This window comes from Octopus bimaculoides, chromosome 19, assembly GCF_046866305.1.
Source record: "Octopus bimaculoides isolate indiv1 chromosome 19, ASM4686630v1, whole genome shotgun sequence".
In the NCBI taxonomy this organism is placed as follows: domain Eukaryota; kingdom Metazoa; phylum Mollusca; class Cephalopoda; order Octopoda; family Octopodidae; genus Octopus; species Octopus bimaculoides.
Window position 1 is genome coordinate 23,076,015 of NC_142946.1, and position 21,862 is coordinate 23,097,876.

At 37.7% G+C, this 21,862-nt stretch overlaps 1 protein-coding gene across 8 annotated transcripts in view; it reads left to right on the top strand.

Annotated features, from left to right (window-relative positions):
* The window catches only part of LOC106873095 (protein O-linked-mannose beta-1,2-N-acetylglucosaminyltransferase 1), a 162,579-nt gene that overhangs the window by 105,175 nt on the left and 35,542 nt on the right, over window positions 1-21,862 (top strand). For all 8 annotated transcript variants that reach the window (XR_016245193.1, XR_016245195.1, XR_016245194.1 and 5 more), the window contains exons 6-11: window positions 3,716-3,829; window positions 8,752-8,869; window positions 9,834-9,932; window positions 11,344-11,471; window positions 15,953-16,023; window positions 20,945-21,020. Coding sequence is in view for 5 of the 8 variants with exons in the window: in XM_089366612.1 (XP_089222738.1) it covers window positions 3,716-3,829; window positions 8,752-8,869; window positions 9,834-9,932; window positions 11,344-11,471; window positions 15,953-16,023; window positions 20,945-21,020 (606 nt within the window). In the remaining 3 variants the exon portion in view is untranslated. The remainder of the gene's footprint in view (window positions 1-3,715; window positions 3,830-8,751; window positions 8,870-9,833; window positions 9,933-11,343; window positions 11,472-15,952; window positions 16,024-20,944; window positions 21,021-21,862) is intronic.

Genomic DNA, 21,862 nt, shown 5'->3' on the forward strand with positions numbered 1-21,862 from the left:
GATCACCTTTTGTTATCTTTCAGGCAAAGTTTCGAATTCTTTCATCCAGAAATCACGTGGCTTTGATTCAATAAAGTCATAAAGGAATGATTTCACATCTTCTTCGTTTCCAAACCCTGTATCGCCAATCGCATGTTGCAAGGCAGAGAATAAGTGGTAGTCAGAAGGGGCAAGGTCAGGAGAATATGGTGGATGCACCATAATCTCCCAGCCCACCTCCTTCAGCTTCTCTGACGTCTTCTTTGCACGATGTACTGGTGCATTGTCTTGGTGGTAAATTATCTTCTTCAAATTTGAGCAATTTTTGGCCAGCGCGATCTTTAGACGCTCGATTTGTTCGCAGTGGACATCCTTGTCAATAGTGGTATTGTGTGGGAGAAGATCCAACATGATCACACCACAGCAATCCCACCAAACTGAGATCATAACCTTCTTTTGCACAAGTGGTCCTTTTGGCGAAGGTTTTGGCTGTTGACCTTTGCTACACCAGGATCGTCTGCGCCTCACGTTGGAGTACAGCGCCCACTTTTCATCTATTGTGATTACTAACTCCAGCCAACTGAATCTTCGGCAGTGACATGTGCTTGTTTGTTTGCTTCAGTCAATTCGTGTGGCACCCATTTTCCAAGTTTGCTGACCTTGCGAAGATGGTGCAGGTGGTGGATGACCGTGGCATGGGAGACGCCAAACTGTACCCCAAGTTGACGTGCAGTTTCCATTGGATCGGCTTCAATGACTTGCAACAATGACTTGTCCTAGAACTTTCTTACCAATGTAATATATATATATATATATATATATGTGTGTGTGTGTATGCATATATATATGTGTGTGTGTGTTTATATGTATATATATACATATATGTATATATATATATATATATATATATATATCATCATCATCGTCATCGTCATCGTTTAACGTCCGCTTTCCATGCTAGCATGGGTTGGACGATTTGACTGAGGACTGGTGAAACCGGATGGCAACACCAGGCTCCAGTCTGATTTGGCAGAGTTTCTACAGCTGGATGCCCTTCCTAACGCCAACCACTCAGAGAGTGTAGTGGGTGCTTTTACGTGTCACCCGCACGAAAACGGCCACGCTCGAAATGGTGTCTTTTATGTGCCACCCGCACAAGCCAGTCCAGGGGCACTGGCAACGATCTCGCTCGAAAATCCTACAGGAGCCAGTCAGGCGGTACTGGCAACGGCCACGCTCAAAATGGTGCATCTCATGTGCCACCCGCACAAGAACCAGTCCAGGGGCACTGGCAACGATCTTACTTGGCTTGCCGGGTCTTCTCGCGCACAGCCCATTTCCAAAGGTCTCGGTCCGTAGTCATCGCCTCGGTGAGGCCCAATGTACGAAGGTCTTGCCTCACCACCTCAGCCCAGGTCTTCCTGGGCCTACCTCTTCCACGGGTTCCCTCAACTGTTAGGGTGTGGCACTTTTTCACGCAGCTATCCTCCTCCATTCTCACCACATGTCCATACCAGCGCAATCGTCTCTCTTGCACGCCACAACTGATGCTTCTAATGTTCAGCTTTTCTCTCAAGATACTTATACTCTGACGGGTATTCACATTGACATTACACATCCAACGGAGCATACTGGCTTCATTCCTTGCGAGCTTACGTATGTCCTCAGCAGTTACAGCCCATGTTTCACTGCCATGTAGCATGGTTGTTCGTACGCATGCGTCATACAGTCTGCCTTTTACTCTGAGTGAGAGTCCCTTTGTCGCCAGCAGGGGTAAGAGCTCTCTAAACTTTGCCCAGGCTATTCTTATTCTAGCAGCTACACTTTCAGCGCACCCACCCCCACTACTAACTTGGTCGCCCAGATAGCGGAAGCTATCGACTACCTCTAGTTTTTCACCCTGGAATGAGATAGAAGTTGTTTCCTGTTTGTTTGCAGTCTTTATTGCACCTGAACATCTGCCACAAACAAAAACTAACTTGCTAGTTAACCTGCCTTTGATGTTGCTGCACCTCTTATGTGTCCATAGCTTGCACCGGGTACATCTTATAGAGTTACTACCTACTCCTTTTCTACATACTGAGCAGGGCCATCTACCTGAAGGGGTTTGTGTTTTATCTACCTTCCTACTTATTAGGATTTTGGTTTTAGCTAGGTTGACTCTAAGGCCCTTCAATTCTAGACCTTGCTTCCACACCTGAAACTTCTCCTCTAGTTCTGATAGTGACTCCGCAATTAGGGCAAGGTCATCAGCATAGAGGAGCTCCCAGGGGCAACCTGTCTTGAACTCCTCTGTGATTGCCTGGAGGACTATGGTAAATAATAGGGGGCTGAGGACGGAACCTTGGTGGACCCCTACCTCTACCCGGAATTCATTGCTGTACTCATTTCCAACCCTCACCTTACTGGCAGCATCTCTGTACATGGCTCGCACAGCTCTCACTAACCATTCTTCTATCCCAAGTTTCCTCATTGACCACCAGATAAGGGATCGGGGGACCCTGTCAAAGGCTTTCTCCATGTCAACGAAAGCCAGGTACAGAGGTTTATCCTTAGCTAGGTATTTCTCTTGCAACTGTCTCACTAGAAATAAGGCATCAGTAGTGCTTTTACCTGGCACGAACCCAAACTGCATCTCATCTAAATTGATTCGCTCCCTAATTAGTTGGGCTATGACCCTCTCTGTAACTTTCATAACCTGATCTAACAGCTTGATGCCTCTGTAATTATTTGTATCTAAAGCGTCCCCTTTACCTTTGTAGCAGTTGACTATGATGCTGCTACACCAGTCATAGGGTATGACTCCTTCGTGTATCACCTGGTTCGTAATACGGGTGACTAGGCTATAGCCAACACTGCCAGATATTTTGAGCATCTCTGCAGTGATTCCTGATGGGCCGGGGGCTTTCCCGGTCTTCATACTCTTAATTGCTTTATCTACCCTGGTACTATCAACTCGGATAGCTGGTCCCTCTATTGGGTCGACATAAGGCAGGCTCTCTTTCTCCCATTCATTCTCTTTATTAAGCAATCTATCGTAGTGGCATCTCCAGACCTCTTTCTTTGCATCCTCATTTAATGCAAGCGTACCATCATCCATGCGAACACATTTCTCTCCTACAACATCACTATTCTCTCTCCTACACTGTCTTGCAACACGAAATACCTCGAGTCTTTGGTCCTCACGGCGCAGAACATTGGCAAATCTTTCCTTATCTGCTTCCCCTCTGGCTAAATAAACCTGTCGCCTAGCCTCCCTTCTGGCACATTGGTACAATTCCCTGCTACCACCGTTCTTCCAGTCCTTCCAAGCTTGTTTCTTTTGTCTAATAGCCCTGTCTACCTCCTTGTTCCACCACCACGTTACTCTGGGTTGGGAGGGGACCTTACACCACCCACAAATCTGGTCGGTGGCTTTCAACAGGTTGTCCCGCAGAATATATATATATATATGTGTGTGTGTGTATTTATATATCTAAGTATATATATATATATATATATATATATACATATATATATATATATATATATATATATATATATATATATATATCTGTGTGTGTGTGTGTATAATCTCGTATCTTATGCTATAAAAATTTTTTTCTGTTTGTCAACTTTGAACTACAGTGCTTTTTGAGTTGCTGTTAAATATAATTGCTTAAATATGTATTGCCTTTTTGAAGAAATTATAATGTGATCTACAAGTTTTTTAGTGGATAATGTCTGATGTTTGTAGGCAAGTGTGATGGCCAAGAGGGTGTTTGATACATACAGTAAACAAGAAGATGAAGCAATGGTCCTCTTTCTTAATATGATAACAAATGGTCGAATCATCATCTTCACAATCAAGGTATGTAATTATGATGCTTGCTTACTTCTAACCTCTTTGTGTGTGTATGCATGTATATATATATATATATATATATATATATATATATATATATATATATATATATAATTATATGTATTTATTTTCTCCTAATTAAGAATAATTCGGATAAAATAAATGGGTTAATAGAAACCAGGGTAGCAAAGATCACAAAATAACTGTAGCGTAACTCCTGTTTGTGAGGCAGAAACTCCTTGATATTTTGGGTATTTGAGTATATATAAATTTAAAGAATGGAGTAAACGCATGTTATAACTGCATACTTTTATTCCGACATACGTTTCGAAGAATTACAATTTATGCGATCCATAGGAATCGCCGATTCCTATGGATCACATAAATTGTAATTCTTCGAAACGTATGTCGGAATAAAAGTATACAGTTATAACATGCGTTTACTCCATTCTTTAAATTTATATATATATATATATATATATATATGTATAATATAGGTGCAGGTGGTAAGAAGCTTGTTTCCCAACCACATGATTCTGGGTTCAGTCCTCCTCATGGTACCTTAAGCAAGTGCCTTCTACTATAGCCTCAGGCTGACCAAAGCCTTGTGAGTGGATTGGGTAGGTGGAAACTGAAAGAGGCCTGTCATATATCATCATCATCATCATCATCGTTTAACGTCCGCTTTCCATGCTAGCATGGGTTGGACGATTTGACTGAGGACTGGTGAAACCGGATGGCAACACCAGGCTCCAGTCTGATTTGGCAGAGTTTCTACAGCTGGATGCCCTTCCTAACGCCAACCACTCAGAGAGTGTAGTGGGTGCTTTTACGTGTCACCCGCACGAAAACGGCCACGCTCGAAATGGTGTCTTTTATGTGCCACCCGCACAAGCCAGTCCAGGGGCACTGGCAACGATCTCGCTCGAAAATCCTACAGGAGCCAGTCAGGCGGTACTGGCAACGGCCACGCTCAAAATGGTGCATCTCATGTGCCACCCGCACAAGAACCAGTCCAGGGGCACTGGCAACGATCTTACTTGGCTTGCCGGGTCTTCTCACGCACAGCCCATTTCCAAAGGTCTCGGTCCGTAGTCATCGCCTCGGTGAGGCCCAATGTACGAAGGTCTTGCCTCACCACCTCAGCCCAGGTCTTCCTGGGCCTACCTCTTCCACGGGTTCCCTCAACTGTTAGGGTGTGGCACTTTTTCACGCAGCTATCCTCCTCCATTCTCACCACATGTCCATACCAGCGCAATCGTCTCTCTTGCACGCCACAACTGATGCTTCTAATGTTCAGCTTCTCTCTCAAGATACTTACACTCTGACGGGTATTCACATTGACATTACACATCCAACGGAGCATACTGGCTTCATTCCTTGCGAGCTTACGTATGTCCTCAGCAGTTACAGCCCATGTTTCACTGCCATGTAGCATGGTTGTTCGTACGCATGCGTCATACAGTCTGCCTTTTACTCTGAGTGAGAGTCCCTTTGTCGCCAGCAGGGGTAAGAGCTCTCTAAACTTTGCCCAGGCTATTCTTATTCTAGCAGCTACACTTTCAGCGCACCCACCCCCACTACTAACTTGGTCGCCCAGATAGCGGAAGCTATCGACTACCTCTAGTTTTTCACCCTGGAATGAGATAGAAGTTGTTTCCTGTTTGTTTGCAGTCTTTATTGCACCTGAACATCTGCCACAAACAAAAACTAACTTGCTAGTTAACCTGCCTTTGATGTTGCTGCACCTCTTATGTGTCCATAGCTTGCACCGGGTACATCTTATAGAGTTACTACCTACTCCTTTTCTACATACTGAGCAGGGCCATCTACCTGAAGGGGTTTGTGTTTTATCTACCTTCCTACTTATTAGGATTTTGGTTTTAGCTAGGTTGACTCTAAGGCCCTTCAATTCTAGACCTTGCTTCCACACCTGAAACTTCTCCTCTAGTTCTGATAGTGACTCCGCAATTAGGGCAAGGTCATCAGCATAGAGGAGCTCCCAGGGGCAACCTGTCTTGAACTCCTCTGTGATTGCCTGGAGGACTATGGTAAATAATAGGGGGCTGAGGACGGAACCTTGGTGGACCCCTACCTCTACCCGGAATTCATATATATATATATATATATATATATATATATATATATATATAGATAGATAGATAGATAGACATAGATATATATATATATATATATATATGTGTGTGTGTGTGTGTGTATGTATGTATGTATTTGTGTGTCTGTGTTTGCCCCCCCCCCCCCCTCTGTCACTTGATGACCGATGTTGGTGTGTTAAAGTAGTGGTTTGGTAAAAGAGACCAATAGAATAAGTACTAGGCTTACAAAGAGTAAGTCTTGAAGTTTATTTGTTCAACTAAAGGCAGTGCTCCAGCATGGCCGCAGTCAAATGACTGAAATAAGTAAAAGAGAAAAAGAAGACGGTGATATATATATATATATATATATATATATATATATATATATATATATATATATATAGTGTGTGTGTGTGTTTAGCCAGGCAGATAAATATTGCTTATTTTGGTTGCTGTCACAGATTTCATATTTTTTTCAATTTTGTTCCAGTTGTTTTCAAATTTGGTTATTCCAATTTAGTTTTGTATGCTACTTAAAAAATGAAAATCATTTTTGCAATAAATTAATAAATAATTAGTTTATTGCTTTTAAAGTTTGGTAACTTTGGGTAATTTTAGCCTGTCAAAAACCAGCATTGCACACATGGCTGTGAATCTCACATTGGTGTCTTTTCCATAGTAACAAGCAAAGCTGTAGTCTGACCTCTTTTCATTGTAACAAGGATGCTGTACTTGCATGACTGTGACACTTTCACCACCATAAATAACTTTCATGTTTTGCTTTCATTTTGTGACACAACTATCACACAGAAAATGTCAGCTTCTAATTCTCATTTTCTGATTGGCTAAAGATTATCAAATTTTGAACCTCTGTAACATGTTTCTAAATTTTTCTGGAATAAATGGAAATCTCAGATTGGAACTCAGTGTGTAAAAATTACATCAATGTACCAAATTTTAAAATTTTCACTTATTCTTAACATTTCCAAGCCTGTGACAACAATTGAAAAGATCCATATATATATATATATATATATATATATATATATGACTTAGTTCCATATTTATCATAAATAAAGCTGATGTATTCAATATTGACAAATAAATGTAAGGTAAATTTTGGACTCACAGGTTTTACTCTTTCAAAAATACAAACAGGAATTGTCAGTTCAGTGAACTTGTGTACTTTGCTCAGAAGGAGAATATTATGTTACAAGATATGTCACACAAGATATAAACCCCCTTGCTTGAATTTCATTGAATGAAATGTAGTGGATCCTGATTTTTTATTTTTTTTAAGTTAAATATTTTTATGTCTTGATAAACAAAGTAATTACTCTTATTATTGATTGTTATCACATTGTGTAATGAGAAGTTATTATTCCCCTCTATGAAATTTTAACTACAATAACAACTGTTCATTTTATGTTTGCTTTTTCATGCTAACTTGGGCCGGAGATACTTATTAATTGAGGTATTATTTTCTAGCTGGATGCTCTTCCTCTCTGTAACTCGTAACTGTTTTCCTAGTAAGGTATTTTTTACTCTAGTTGTCTTCAAAAGTACAGGGCAGTTTGCTAATAGGAAATGTCAACATAACATCATAATTTTTACTCAGTTTCATGCAAAGATGAGGAATGCTTGTACCATCATTTAATCAGATGTTATAAAACATTTCTTCATTAAACTGTAGAGCATCAGAATGTATTTGTGAACAACCTGCATTTGTTAAATTCTCCAAAAACTAAATTTACTTTGTTATTGGAGTAGAGACTGAGTGTTATTTGTTTCATAACAAATCACTTCAGTTAGTCTTCTCTAATTAGTACACTAATCTCTGACTCCATATCAAAGAATGACGATATTATTTACAGAGGTGATTGCATTTCACTTTGCATCTTTTAATTCCAAAAGCTTCACTTAAAGTCTTTACTACAGACTGATTTCTTCCACATAAATCATCAGAATTAAAGCAGAACTTTTATCTGTTTCATCCATTTTTGGGTGACTGCTATTCCTTAAAGTGTTGTGGGGGTACAGTCCTCAGGCATCTCCTCCATAGGATCCTATCAGAGACAACTGTCATTAAACTTTCCAGTTGGATTCCCAGGCATGATCAACTGAGACTATGAATATTATTCAACCATCTTGCTTGTGGTTCTACTTCTAGGTCTCTCATATGTTGCCTTGGCCTGAAGAGTCTATCTTGTGACCCTTTTCTGTGGCATTCTAACCATATGTCTGTAATACCATTGCTGTGACTTCTCACTGCAGAGAAGTAGCAGCTTGATCTGAAGAAACTCTCTGATCTCCAAGCTATGCACCTTGTTGAGTAATGTTACTCTAGAGATCTTTCAGAGGAACCCCATTTCAGCTGCTTGTATTCACAGTCATACTCTTACAGTCATTACCCAACATTTATGACCATTGGTGAGCATTGGCATGAAAACCAAATTGAAGATTGTAAGTTTTTTTTTTTTTTTTTTCTTACTAAATTCTCTTCTGAGGATCAAATGCTGAAGCTGGCACATTACTATACCAACAACTACAATTCTGGCATCCAATTCAGCCTCCTGCCTCCTGACACTCGTGAATACAGCATCCAGATACTTTGACCTTTCCTCTTGCCTCAGTGACGTTCCACTAACATGCAGTGTGCTCTGCATAATATATATTCTCCATCATGGAAATATAGAGAACCATTAGCCTAACAGACTATAAGTTTAGTAGAGGAACTTGGTTTCTTGCAAAATATTTTGTGATATTGATTTTCTTTTTTTTTTATATATCTTCTGAAGTAGAATTATGAAATCTTTGTATTTATCTTTTTAGGATGAAGGATCCTTTCAACTGAAACAGACTGCTCGCAATGCATTGAAGCAGCTTGGCAGTGAGAAAGCTGATTTCCTCAACTGGAGAGACATGTGGGCATTTATCACAATTAAAAAAAGCAAGTATTTCCAGTTAGGCATTTTTGACTCTATTATAAGCTACGAGGTTTTTGATTATTTCATACCTCTCACTTTTTAAAAAATCTATATTGAATTGTGATTTCAATTTTATTTAATGTAACTTCTCAATGTAACTGCATTGAATGTGTAAACAACTATGACCCGCCTAACCACATTGCTTTCCATCAGTGCACTTATCTTGTCTACTCATATCTACCATTGTTTTCTCCCTTTTTGTTTTGTAAAAATTAAAAGCTTGCTTGCTAACCACATGGTGCAGGGTTCAGTCCCACTGTGAAACACCTTGAGCAAGTGTCTTCTACTATAGCCATGGGTGGACCAAAGCTTTGTGAGTGGATTTGGTGAGCAGAAACTGAAAGATGACCATCGTATATTTGTGTGTGTGTTTGTCCCTCACCCCCTACCCCACTACTTGGCAACCAGTGCTGGTATATTTACATCTCCATAACTTAGCGGTTCTGCAAATAAGACCGATTGACCAGGCTTTAAAAAAATAAGTTTTGGGGTTGATACCAAAAAATCATTCAAGGTGGTGCCGGAATATTCATTTTTACCTGGTAAGTGGACTGGAGCAACATGAAAAGAAGTGTTTTGCTCAAGAACACAATGCATTGCTCTGTCCAGGAATCAAAAACACAATCTTACAATCACGAGTTTAACACCCTAACCACTAAGCCATGCAACTCCACAGGACTGAATTGTTCAGCAAACCTCTTAACTACTCATTCATATCTGCATTCATTTCTTAACCGCAGTTTTTTTCCTAATTTTCTGTTCTGCTCTTATCTTCTCAAATTGCACTTGAATAGATAAATAATAAGAATAAATTATTAAACTAATTGTGTATAAATGTTGCTGTTTGTATGCTATGTAAAACAATATGAGTACATTTAAGATTCATGTGAAGTAGTGTATAAAAGTTTCTGTCCCTGTTTGTTACAGGTGAGAAAGTTGCTGAAGCATATAGCAAGTCTCTTGATTTATCAAGTTGGGGAGAAAAAGTGACTCTCACCGCAGCAATACCATTAGTACCAGCTGAATGTAAGTAATAATTTAATTTTAACCACTTGTTGTTTAGACCTCGGTAAGCTCTGATTGAGTACCCTTGAATATCCTCTAGTTTTTTTTTTTCTGTCAGATGTATTTAGGACTGTGTTATCCAACATATCCTTCATTTTGCCTGTTACTCTAATGGTTCTGCTAACTCGCTGCCAGCAGTGGTGGTGGCAGCAGCAGTGGTTGTTTCTAATTTAGACACACAGCTAACTATTTTGAGGGGCAAAGGGACAGTCAGTACCATCAACCTCACTACTTGACTGGTTCTCTATCTAACAACCCCAAAAGATGAAAGACAAAGTTGACCATGACAGGATGTGAACTCTGAGCATAAAGCTATGGAACAAATACCACATGACATTTTGTCTGATGCTTTATCAGCGCAGAGAGATGAAAGGTAAATACAAACCCAGTGGGGTTTTGAACCCAAAAGAGATGAAATTCAATACAGCCAGGTACTCAGTTTAGTAGCCTACTGTTTCTTCAACACCATCATCTCGTAATAGTCCTTTCTACTAAAGGCACAAGACCTGAAATTTGGTGAGAGGAGACTAGTCAATTGCATTGATCCCTGTGTTTCACTGGTACTTAATTTATCAACCCTGAAAGGATGAAAAGGAAAGTTGACCTCGGCAGAATTTGAACTCGGAACATAGTGACAGGCGAAATACTGCTAAGCATGCTAACAATTCTGCCAGCTCGCTGCCTTACCTTGTAATAATAGTGCTAAGGATGAAAAGACAAAAAAGAAAAAAGAAATATTAGTTGTAGTAAAGGTAGTAACTTTTCTATTTAGATCAGTGCTTCCCAACCTATTTTCCCCCAAGCCACACTATAACTTTTCAGAAAAATGTATGCTCCACCAGTGGTTGGCAAACTGGCAGAATTGTTAGTATGCCAGACAAAATACTTAGTGGTGTTTCATCTGTCCTGAGTTCAAATTCCACCGAGGTCAACTTTGCCTTTCATCCTTTCAAGATTGATCAAATAAGTACCAGTTGAGCACTGGGGTCAATGTAATCAACTGAACCCCTTCCCAAATTGCTGGCCTTGTGCCAAAGTTTGAAACTAATATTTCATAGTTATATACTTTCCTTAAAGAAATATCCACACTTTAGCATAGTACTATACTGTAGCAAACCATCTTTACACAGTATGCATGGCTTGAGGGATTGATTTGGCTAGGTTGAGTATAGGAGTAGTATGTTTGCTGTGTACAAAAGTTTTCACAATTTCATGTCCCAACTTAAAAAAAAAAAACAATGAGGAATTTTGGAAACCACGGTCCACCATAATTTTCCCAGCCCCCACTGGTGAGGCATATACCCAACATTGGGGGGGCGGGGGGGGGTCACTGATTTAAATTATATACTGAATATTGTTTTTATTTTTGTAGTGAGTGAATGCCAATGGCCAGATGATGAAATCAACAATCGGCGTCGGACATTCTGCTCTAAAGTTGAAGGTTATGGTAGTGTTTGTCAGTGCAAGGATCCTGCCCCAATTGTTTTCAATCCAACTACCGTAAGTTTCTTTTTTTCCTTATTATTATTGTTGTTAAAACATTTTCCCTTTTCCAGTTTAAAATTTTTATATATTTGCTATTAGGATGTCATCATCACATTTAACCCCTTTGTTACCATATTTCTGTTGAGATGCTCTGTGTTTCTTTCAATTAATCTTAATATATAAAACAGAGTTTGTGTATATGTGTGTGTTTTGTTGTGGTGAAAAAAATACTTTTTCTCAGAATATTTTGCACAATAATTTTTAAAGAAATCTGGACATCTTTCTTACTGCTAAATATTCGACTTCAAATTACGATTGTTAATTGTTGGAAGTCAAGTAGACTGAGATGTACATACAGTGTTATCGTATACAGTGGAAGTTCAATACAAAGTTTTGAACTCATTATCTTGTGGTTAGTAATCCATTACCTTAAATTTGAAGCCATTAAGTCTTTAAACATTATTTTACTGGGTTTAGTCTTTTGACTATCCCTATGATGGAGTATCACCTTCAAAAACTTAATTGATCATACTGATCTCAGTACGTATTTCAATCTGGCATTTATTTTATAGATCTCTACTTGATGAACTGCTAACTTTGAGAGATAGTGGGACACAATACTCAATTTAACAACAAATATAAGCACACACTCACACACACATTAGGTGCAGGAATGACTGTGCAGTTGAGAAGTTTGCTTCCAACCACATGGTTCCATGTTCAGTCCCTCTGCATGGTACCTTAGGCAAGTGTTTTCTACTATAGCTCTAGGCCAACCACAGACTTGTGACTGAATTTGGTAGACGGAAACTGCTGTGTTGTTCATCAGAAAATGACCGAGAAATGTGTTTACAAAGAAGAATTGTTTACTTCATACTCCTCATGTGCCAATTCTGCCCACAAGAAAGGAAGAAATTATACAATGTGGCTGTAAGTCACAACAACCCGGGCAACACTGGGGTGCATTGCCAATTTTAAATTGAACAAAGAATTTAGTAAAAAACTTAGTTATCATTAAGCTAGTGTTAGGAACATAAATTGTGACTAAGGTTTGGTGGAAGATTTTAATTCACAACTTTTGAAAACAAGACACTTGTACTCTAGAGCCAGAGGCGGTTTCAGCCGGGTTGATATCAAAAGGGTTAATATCCATTTTCCATGCTGTCATGGGTTGGATGGTTTGACAGGAGCTGCCCAGGATCCGTTTGTCTGCTTTAGCATAGTTTCTATAGCTGGATGCCCTTCTTAATGCCAACTACTTTATAGAGTGTGCCAGGTGCTTTTTATGTGGTACCGGCATGGGTGCTTCTATGTGATGCTGGTATGAGGGCTTTTTGCATGGTTCCGGCACAAGTGTGCTTTATGTGATGCTAGGACGAGTGCTTTTTACATGGTGCCAACACAAGTGTGTTTTATGTGGCACCAGCAAGTACTTTAGAAATAAGATTTCTTTTCCACATTTACAGATACCATTCTTATTCATAGGTTATCAGGTTATAATTTTGTACCAGAAAATATTTGCACTCAGACATATTAAATCTCACAATAAGATCAAAATTATAATTACTTGAAAACTTATATTTAAGTTCATTTGTCTTGTAAATAGTTTATAGTATTTCAAGCTAAGTTATATATGTATTGTACGTACATCTTTCTTGGTATAGAACAGCTAGAGTCGACCTACAATGAAGTTACTCAAAGCAGTGACTTCATTTGTTTACGTATAAAGTTTAGATTGGTTGAAATAATTAACTTAGCCATTAATTTTCTTTTCCATATCATATGTTTCAACTAGTAAATTCTATGATGATGTTGAAGTTTTACATATTTCACATATAAATGACATTGCAGTATAAGTATCATAATATCGTGTCCATTAAAATTGTTTCAGTTTTCAGGTGGACAAGATTTTATGATACTTGTAATGCAGTGCTATTGTCTCATCATCATTTAACATTCACTTTTCCATGTTTGCATGAGTTGGACAGAGTTTATTGAGGCAAATTTTCTGTGGCCAAATGCCCTTCCTGTTGCCAGGCTTCATCTGTTTCCTAGCAAAGTAGTATTGTCCCATGGCCAGACATGTTCTTGTAGAATATTGGAAGCGAATGATTCTGCTTGTATGACAGTGAAACCATTTTACAGCTATTACATGATGTCAAGACAAGGGGACACAAACATACAAGAAATTTCAGGTGTGGAAACAAAGTCTGGAATCTAAGGGTCTTAGGGTTAATTTAGCAAAAACTGAAGTCCTAATAAGTAGGAAAACAGACAAATCACAAGTCCCTTCTGGGAGATGGCCCTGCTCAATATGTAAGAAGGATGCTGGTAGAAACGCTATATGTTGTACCCAGTGCAATCTTTGGGCACATAAAAGTGTAGCGATATCAAAGGAAGGTTAATGGAGAATATAGTTTTTATGTGTAGGTACAATAAGCACTAAAAATACACAGACAATAGGCTCCCTCAAATGCTTGGGTGGTTCATTAGAAGTAGTAGATAGCTTCTGTTGTCTAGGGCAGGGGTTTTCAAACTGTGGTCCGTGGACAGCAAATACTTTTTATGGGCAATTTGATTTTATATGTTTTTTAATCAAAATCTTTTAATTGACAAACCTATTTGTTAAATACTGTTAAATAAATAAATGTAAAAATATATGTTATTTTAAGCAAATATTTATGTATAAATTTCATAAGCATTTATAAGGGGTCCCTAAGGTAAAGCCTGAAATATAAAGGGGTCCGCAAATCAAAAAGTTTGAAAACCCCTGGTCTAGGGGGCCAAGTTAGTAGTAGGGGAGGGAGTTCTGAAAGTGTAGTTGCTGGGATAAGAACAGGCTGGGCAAAGTTCAGAGAGCTTCTGCCTTTGTTAGTAATTAAGGCCTTTCCCTCAGAGGGAAAGGCAGATTGTGTGATGCCTGTATACATATAGCTATGTTATATGGCAGTGAAACATGGGCTTTGACTACAGAGGACTTGAGAAGGCTTGAAAGAAATGAAGCTAACATGCAGTCAGTGTACATGTATGACAGCATGTAAATGATTTAAGAGGAAAACTGTGTATAAGAGGCACCAGATGTATGCAAGAGAGCCGATTGCGCAGGTTTGGTCATGTGATACGTATGGATGAAGGCAGCTGTGTAAAGAAGTGCCAAGCTCTAATTGTGGAGGGTACCTGTGGAAGGGGTAGACAAGACCTTCAGATGCTGTGTCTCACTGAGGAAATGAGAAGGGACCAGGAGATGTGGTGATTTGCTGTACTTGATAAGATACATCAAGCTAAGTAAAATTGTTGTCTTCCACACATACAAGGTTGTCCTTTCAGGTGCTGGTGCCATTTAAAAAGCACCTGTGCTGGTGCTGCATTTACACACCTGTGATGGTGACATAAAACGCACCCAGTACACTCTGCTAAGTGGTCGACATTAGGAAGGGCATCCAGCTGTGGAAACTATGCCACAGTAGACAATTGGAGTCTGAACAGCTCCATGTCAAACTATCCAACTCATGCACCATCTGCCAAATCTACTCACAATACTTTGATTGGCTTGTATATGTGTAAAACACATAAACATTGAAGTTTATCATAACACATCTATGTATTGATGTGAAGTGGAAAATATTTATGACTGAATGAATCCCATTTCCTTTCTTCAACAGTTAACTTCACTGTGCTTAATCATTTAGTGCAATGCTTATCATGTCTATAAATGTCTAAATAAAGTGATGGAAATTTTGACTTTGGAGTTCATAGTTATTATGTTTAAACATCCTTGACCTCTTAAGAAAAGAACACTGCTTTGGAACATCACATTGTTTCACTTAACCCTTATTTCTATTTCCACTCCAATTTCTCAACTTTGTGTTAAAGGACATCCTGTTAAAACATTTCTTAGATATTATGCCAGCAGTTGTGTTTCTGAAACATCTAAAGTAGCACTGTAAAATGTGTAAGAATATTTATTTGAGAAAATATATCTAATAACATCATCATCATCATCATCATCGTTTAAAATCCGCTTTCCATGCTAGCATGGGTTGGACGATTTGACTGAGGACTGGTGAAACTGGATGGTAACACCAGGCTCCAATCTGATCTGGCAGAGTTTCTACAGCTGGATGCCCTTCCTAACGCCAACCACTCAGAGAGTGTAGTGGGTACTTTTACGTGTCACCCGCATGAAGGCCAGTCAGGCGGTACTGGCACATCTAAAAAAAAAAAAAAATAGGGGAAATGAAACAGAGATTATTGTCAAAGGAGTTTGTGACAGAAAGGAAATAGTTCTAATGAAAGCCAAGCTGTGGGTTCATCTCTTGTCAAGAACTTCCTGAGGTGGAATTGTGATCACCTCAGGAATAATCATCTGCATGTTTAGATTATTGTATACATACATATATTCATCAATAGTTTTTTTTTTTTATGATATATATGTTGTTCATTTATATTTGAGCTTTATTTAAGTTATTGGTAATTAAAATTATTTTCCTCCACAGCTCCCACAACAGAAAATCTCACAGGTGCCTGTAGCTGTGATAGCAAGTGACCGGCCGCACTATTTGTACAGGTTTGTTGAAATCTTTTGGCAAATATAACAACTGGCTTATATTTATTTACTTATGAATTTTAGAACCTTTGTCGATTACTTTTATGGCAGAGGTAGACACTTTTTACACAACTATGTTTTGGGAAAGCATATGACGTTTCAATTAACTATTTATATATGAATAGTTAAGTTGACTAGCTTTATGAAACAAGTGTTGGACTTGAGTTCACTCCCTTTACTAAAGAAAAGTTGCTAATATTTTTTTTTAAATCTCTGTTTCAAAAGTTTTCTTTGAAAATATTCTATTCGTCTCTTATTTTCATTTATTGGATAGCAGCCATGTTGGAATACACAGCCTTTGAGAGATGTTCATATTGATTCCAATATTTATCTCAGTCTAGTATTTATTTTATCCCTTTTTGTTTATTGAACCACTAAATTATATGATATAAAGGGACTTTGCATAAACACAACTTTGGTTTAAGTGGTATAAACACACACACACACACACACACACACACACACATATAATGATTCTACTTAGGCATGGCGTTACTAATAACTAGTTGTTAGTGTTCAATATACTTATGCTTCAGACCAGTGCTTCTCAACCAGGGTCCATATAAGATTTTGTTGTTAAAATTTATGTGCAATAAAATCAGTTATATTTCTACAATACATAAAATATTAAAAAATTTTTTTATACAATTTCAAATAATATTTAATTATAAAAATATAATGGGATTTTTTTTAAACATTCAATGGCTATGGAGAATCCAGTGCAGGAAAACAGGAATGAAAGGGATCCATAGGCAAAAAAAAATGGTTGGGAACCACTGCTTTAGACTATTTGCATGTAATATCAATTAATAAATGTCGAAAGAACAGGCGTTGCGTAATCTCTATACACTCAGAACTATGTGCTTGTGCAACATCCTATAGCTTTCTTAAAACCATGAAAATGAAGTGTATGTTTATTTCAGAAAGCTGTTATATAGTGCCACCTGACTAGCTCCCATGCTGATGGCATGTAAAAAGCACCCACTACACTTGGAGTGGTTGGCATTAGGAAAGACATCCAGTTGTAGAAACTGTGCCAGATCAGATTGGAGCCTGGTGCAGCCTCCTGGCTTACCAGTCATTAGTCAAACCATCCAACCCATGTCAGCATGGAAAGCGGATGTTAAACGATGATGATGATGATATATATATATATATATATATATATATATATATATATATATATATATATATATATGGCAGGTTTCCAAAACTACCAAATTCCTCACACAAGGCATTGGTCTGTCCAAGGTATCGCACAATGGGATTGAGCCTGGAACCATTAACTTGCAATCAAACCTGTTACCCATGCAGCTTTGCCTACGTGGGCTTTATAAATATTTGCCTTTCAGTTCTATATTGCCTGAATTCCTTTTAGATTTTTCTGATAATTCCAATTCATTGTTGTACAGTTGCCTGTACCATGCCATCTAAACAAGATATACTAATCATAGTAAAAAGGTGCTGGAAAAGTATAACTTTGTTAGTATTTCATATCAAATCTAATGATAAATGAAAGGCAATCTTTAATACATTAAATGTATAGGGAAATGCCAAGTTGAAGCTGTGAACATTGAAGGAGTTACCTTACAATTAAAATATATTATAATTAATGGTCATAGAGGCATAGGAGTGTGGTAAAAAGTTTGCTTCTCAACTACATAGTTCCTGGTTCAGCCCCACTGTGTGACACTTTGGGAAGTTGTCTTCTACTATAGCCCTGGGCTGACCAAAGCCTTGTGAGTGGGTTTGGTAGACAGAAACTGAAGGAAGCCCATTGTATGTGCATGTGTATATTTGTCCTTCACCACTGCTTGACAGCTAGTGTTGGTGCACTTACATCCTCATAATGTAGTGGTTCGGCAAAAGAAACTAATACAATAAGTACCAGGCTTTATGAAAAAGGAAAAGTACTGGAATTGATAAATTCAACTAAAACTTTTCAAGGAGGTGCCCCAGCATGGTTGCTGTCTAATGACTGAAACAAGTATAAGATAAAAGATTATACAATATTGTTATTTGTAGTCCTGTTGTTGTTTAGCTCCATGTCAATTCTGATGAGTAGGTCTATGATAAACTGCATTCCAATAATGAGTATTCCATTTTTTACAAGGATATGGTGTGTCCAAGACCACATTCTTCAATATTTCCTACCATCCTTTAAGACAGGAAGATGTGATTTGAGGCAGATTTGGTTGCTATTTCTAATGGGTTGGATAATTATGTAAAGACTTAGTTGTGCTGTTTGCACACAAATTGGAAATAGTGTCTTAAAACACATCTATTTATATTTTTTACTTTTATCAGTCATTGGAATACTGCCATGCTGGAGCACCACCTTAAAAGGTTTTTGTCAAACAAATCCACCCAAGTAATTATATTGTTCCTTTAGTCTAGTACTTATTCTATCAGTTTCATGTTACAGAGATATAAACAAACCGATACTGTTAAGTGATGGGGTGAGGGAGACAAAACACAAACACACATCCATGTGTGTGCACGCATGCATATATATGGCAGGCTTTCACAGTTTCCATCTACCAAATTCATTGACAAGGTATTGGGTGGCTTGGGTTATAGTAGAAGACACTTGTCCAAGGTACTGCACAGTGGGATCAAACATGAAACTACAAAGTTGCAAAGAGCGCTTCTTAACTACACAACCATGCCTGTGCCTAAATGTAGAATTCCAGATGGAATACTTTTGTGTGAGAGAGATTATCTGTTTTATATAGATTAAGACTATTATACATGCTATTTGTAACTGTTGTGGACTCAATAGCTTTTGAAATTGGGTTTTAAATATTTCATCTGTCAGCTGGTTAATGCTGCAGATGTTGGGAACCCACAAAACAATATTCAACAATGCACACAGAAGATAGATATTTAAGTGTGATTAATGTCCACTTGAAAGGTTCTCACATGTAGTCCTAACTCAAAGTGATTATGCACTGATATGATATACAGAGGATTAATCAGCAAGCCTCTACTTAGTCGCTTGGGTTATGATAAATAGTGACCAAGTCTCCTTCAAATTACATCTTGCTGTGTTTAAAAGAATAATATGGTTCTCTATATATTGGCAGGGTGGGGGGAACCAGATGGATGCTCATGGATGGAATGCTTTTTGATCATAGCTCTATTTGGGTAGGCATTGACCTCAAGCTTATATTTTTAGAATACCTAAAGATTGTTATTTGATTAAGTCTGCATACCTCACTGAGAATGTTAGCATGGCTAGCTTGAAAAATCAAAAACAGCAATCAGTTTATTTTGTTGTTATAGTTGTTTCATCACCACATTATTATTAATACTATCATCATCAATGTTTATTTATCTACTCAGATAAGTTAAGTAGGTCTTTCCAGGCTCAAGTCTATCCAGTCCTGTTACTATTTCCAATTTATGATTTACCTCTCTAAGTTATCTTCTGTAATTTCTATGAACGCTACTCAGTTTAACTCTGTTTCAGTTATTCTTGAACTCGATATTCTTCAGTATTCTCCAAATTAAGCCTCACTGTGTTTTCTTTTCTCTCATATTTAAATATCGTTTCATATTTATTCTAAATACAGATGTGTTTTTTAGACACTTGCAATTTCTCTTTATCATTATCATTTGCCCAGTTATTCATATTAACAATATAAAGGTACAGGTGCGGTTAAGAAGCTTGCTTCCCAACCATGTGGTCTTCGGTTCAGATCCACTGGGCAGTACACTGTGCAAGAGTCTTCTACTATAGCCTTGGGCCAACCAAAGCCTTGTAAGTGGATTAAGTAGATGGAAACTGAAAAAAGCTCATCTGGCCACTCTTAGTTTTTAAAATTTTACATGATAGAGTGTTTATTATCTCATTTTATATGAGAGCTATGGCTAATAGCAGTGACAGGGAAAACTGCTATCTCCATCTCTAACAGTATAACATTTATTTATTTATTCCTTTTGTAATATTAGATTTTAACATTATATCATTTTCTGCATCTTAAATCTTAAATGAATTATAAATGACTAGTTCTCTGCTGTCTTTAAAATTGATTATTTTTGCTCCAGTCTTCATTATTTCTTTTCCTCCTCCCCTCCATCACCATAGCACTCCTCTTTCTCACTCATAATATCCCATGCTAATTCCTAGCAACCCTGTTGGTTTCTTTGGGCATGTAGTTGTCTTCAGTTAATCTCCATCACCTTTTTACTGATAGCTTCTATTATATTGATTTCATATGCAGGTACAAGAATTTTATAAAGAGTAATTACCTGGGTATGCAGGTATTTTGAAAATACCTCATTGAATGATGACCATGCCCTGCATGGTTATGGGCTGCCCTTTGGAAAGACATAACATCTATTTGGCCTCCCTGCCAGGGATATGGTGAAGTCATGGGACTGCAACATAGCAGACTGTGAAGAGGCAGCGAAAGAGCTGAACTGAGCCAACAGTGCTTCTTATATTGATGCTGAGCAAAGGAATCCTAGCAAATCACCGGTCAGAACCACCTAGCTCTGTCAAGAGAGTAACTACAACACATCCATAGGGATGGCATGCATGTTTGTGTAATTTGCAAATGAAAGATCCACTTTGACTCAAGCACCCAATTCAAATTCATAATGGAATTGGATGATGACAGAGAGTCATGGAAAATATTGAAAAAAAAATTGATTTGAACAAATGCTGATATATTGCTTATATTCACTATAAAACCAACTGGTTTATGGTAGGATTTGAATTCATAAGCAAGAAAGAGTAAACTAATTCAGCAAAGCATTTAGTTTCATATGTTGTTCTCTCTACCACATTTCATTACCTGAGATTATTTCATTTCATATAAAATGTCATTTCTCTTATTAAATATCGTTATATCTGAAATATCCCTCTTCATTGCAGAATGTTGCAGTCAATCTTGTCAACTCCTGGAGCTAATCCTGGCATGATAACAGTATTTATTGATGGTTACTATGAGGTATAGAATATAATTATTGTGTCTTTTCTTAATTTTCCATTTTAATTACTGTTGATTCATTGATCAATTCTATGTGACAAAGTGTAATATAATGGTTAGATTCTGAGAATTAATTGTAAGTGGAAAACCTACATTAAAAAAAACACAAAAATTATATTCACTTTTTGTTTATTTCTTGCGATCACAAAACTTTTGGCACATCACTCTGACCTGGACACTGCAACAGTTCCACTGTAGATATTTGAAACTAAGTTATTGGTTAGTTCTTATAACTTACATGTCACCTGCCAGTGTACCTAAGATTAAACAATACTTTAAGCAGAGCCTATCTGCAGTTTAATGTAGCTGGCATCTGAGTGTAGCCATAAACTCTTGGAAACTGATTTCACAACACCACTTTCAAATTAAATTTAATAAATCTAAGCATGTTTTAGCTTGACTGTAAAATATTGTAGTGAAAAACAAGCATGAAAGATATTAAGAAAAATTAAGTAGGTGATAAAATTGAAGTGAAGTTTTCCTTTTTTTATGGAATAAGTAAAGTCAGTTGAGTTGATATTGTTTATTGCTGGTGCTTTTTTTCTTTTGCCAAGAATAATGGAGAGATAAAAGATGACATTCTTTAACCCTTTAGTAGTCAGATTATTCTGCCAAAAGTAATGCTTATTTAGTCATGTTGCTTTGAATTAATCATGCATTATCTTGAAGCTTTGAGATTTTGATGAGGTAACTGTTAATTTTTAGAATAATACTGTAGGATTGGTGTGAGAGGCAACATCTGGCCAGTTTGAACATAATGCAGGTTGAATATTTTGGCCAGATATAGCCAGTCTAAATGCTAA